Here is a 1819-nt window from a genome sequence, read left to right on the forward strand (position 1 = left end):
CTACCAGACCACACCGAAGGCGAACCAGGTGCCGGCGAAGGTGGCGGAGAAGAGGAGCAGCTTGTAACGCCACTGCATGTCGATGAAGGTGGTCCACAGGTCCTTGAGGTACAGGAAGCGCTTGTCGGCGATGTGCTCCATGCGCACGTTGCTGCGGCCGTCCTTGGTCATCACGCGGCGCCGGCGCAGCCCCGCGCCGATGAGCGGGCGGCTGTCGGTCTGCGTGGTCTGGCTGTAGTACACCTTGGTGGACGACGTCATCTGCAACAGGCGGCGAGGGGGTGAGGGGGGTGTGCGGGAGAGGAGGGGTGCTGGGGTGGGGTGATGGTGGGTGGGTGGAGAAGACGATGGATGAAGACTGACAGATGGAGAAGAGGAACCGAGAAGATGATGGATCAATGTAGAGAAGGGATGGTGGGAAGATGGATGGAGAAGAGGATGGATGGGTGAAGACTGATGGAGATGGATGGGAATGATGGTGATGATGGGTGCGGAAGATGATGGATCGAGATGGTGATGATGGATGAAGACAGATGGAGAAGAGGAATGGAGAAGATGATGATGGATGGATGTAGAGAAGGGATAGTGGGAAGATGGAAAAGAGGGGCAGATGGAGATGATGATGGGTAGATGGAGACTGACGGAGAAGAGGGAGGGATGGATGGATGGAGATGATGGATGAAGACTGACAGATGGAGAAGAGGGAGAAGATGATGGATCAACGTAAAGAAGGGTGGGAAGATGGAGAAGAGGAATGAACGGGGATGACGATGGATGGATGAAGACTGATGGACATGGATGGGGATGATGATGATGGGTGCAGAAGATGATGGCGCGAGATGATGATGATGGATGAAGACTGACGGCGAAGAGGAATGGAGAAGATGATGGATGAAGGCTGATAGAGCTGATGATGATGGATGGATGTAGAGAAGGGATGGTGGGAAGGTGGATGGAGAAGAGGAATGGGTGGAGAAGATGATGAATGGATGAAGACTGATGGAGACAGAAGATGGATGGATGGAGATGATGGATTGTGAAAAGAGGGATGGGGAAGATGGAGAAGACAGAGGATGGATGGATGGATGGAGAGGAGGGATGGTGGGAAGGTGGAGAAGAGGAATGGATGGATGAAGATTAACAGATGGACAAGGAAGTAGAGATGATGGATGGAGATGATGGATTGTGGGAAGAGGGATGGAGAAGAGGAATGGATGGAGATGATGATGAATGGATGGGTGGATGAAGACTGACAGAGAAGAAGGATGAAGAAGATGGATGGATGGATGGATGGAGAAGGAGAAGGGATGGAGGAGATGGATGATGGATGGAGAATAGGGGTGGAGATGGACGGATGAGTGGGTGGATGGAGAAGAGGGATAGACCAGGATTGACGGGTGAAAGGAGAACGACAACAGATGGAGAAGACAGAGGAGAGCGGGGGAGAAGATGGATACAGGGATGGAGAAGAGGGAGGGAGGGAGATGGGTGGGTGGAGAAGACGGACAGATGAAGGCAGAGAAGAGGGGTGACGATGGATGGATGGACAGATGGATAAAGAAGAGGGACGGATGGACGGAGAGGATGGAGAGGGGGGTGGATGGAGAGGACCAACGGCTGGAGGAGATGGAGATGGAGATGGCTGATGGGTGGACACCCGGACGGCTGCAGTGAGGACAGACGGGTGGACAAGGGCATGGCTGGAGCTGAGGGGTGTGTGGGGGGGGAGATGGAGTGGGGACAAGGGGCAGGTTTGCGGTTCCCTGGGTGAGACGGAGCCGAGGGGTGGCAGCAGGGGAGGACGTGGGGGTGCCCGGGG

At 54.9% G+C, this 1819-nt stretch overlaps 1 protein-coding gene across 1 annotated transcript in view; it reads right to left on the reverse strand.

Annotated features, from left to right (window-relative positions):
• Nucleotides 1-292, reverse strand: part of KCNJ10 (potassium inwardly-rectifying channel, subfamily J, member 10) — a 1148-nt gene extending 856 nt beyond the window's left edge. Inside the window, exon 1 of the mRNA XM_010184910.1 lies at nt 10-292. Within this exon, the coding sequence (XP_010183212.1) occupies nt 10-261 (252 nt within the window). The 5' untranslated portion in view covers nt 262-292. The remainder of the gene's footprint in view (nt 1-9) is intronic.
• Between the last annotated feature and the right edge of the window lie 1527 nt (nt 293-1819).

The sequence above is a fragment of the Mesitornis unicolor genome, unplaced genomic scaffold (assembly GCF_000695765.1).
Source record: "Mesitornis unicolor isolate BGI_N332 unplaced genomic scaffold, ASM69576v1 scaffold45775, whole genome shotgun sequence".
Lineage (NCBI taxonomy): Eukaryota > Metazoa > Chordata > Aves > Mesitornithiformes > Mesitornithidae > Mesitornis > Mesitornis unicolor.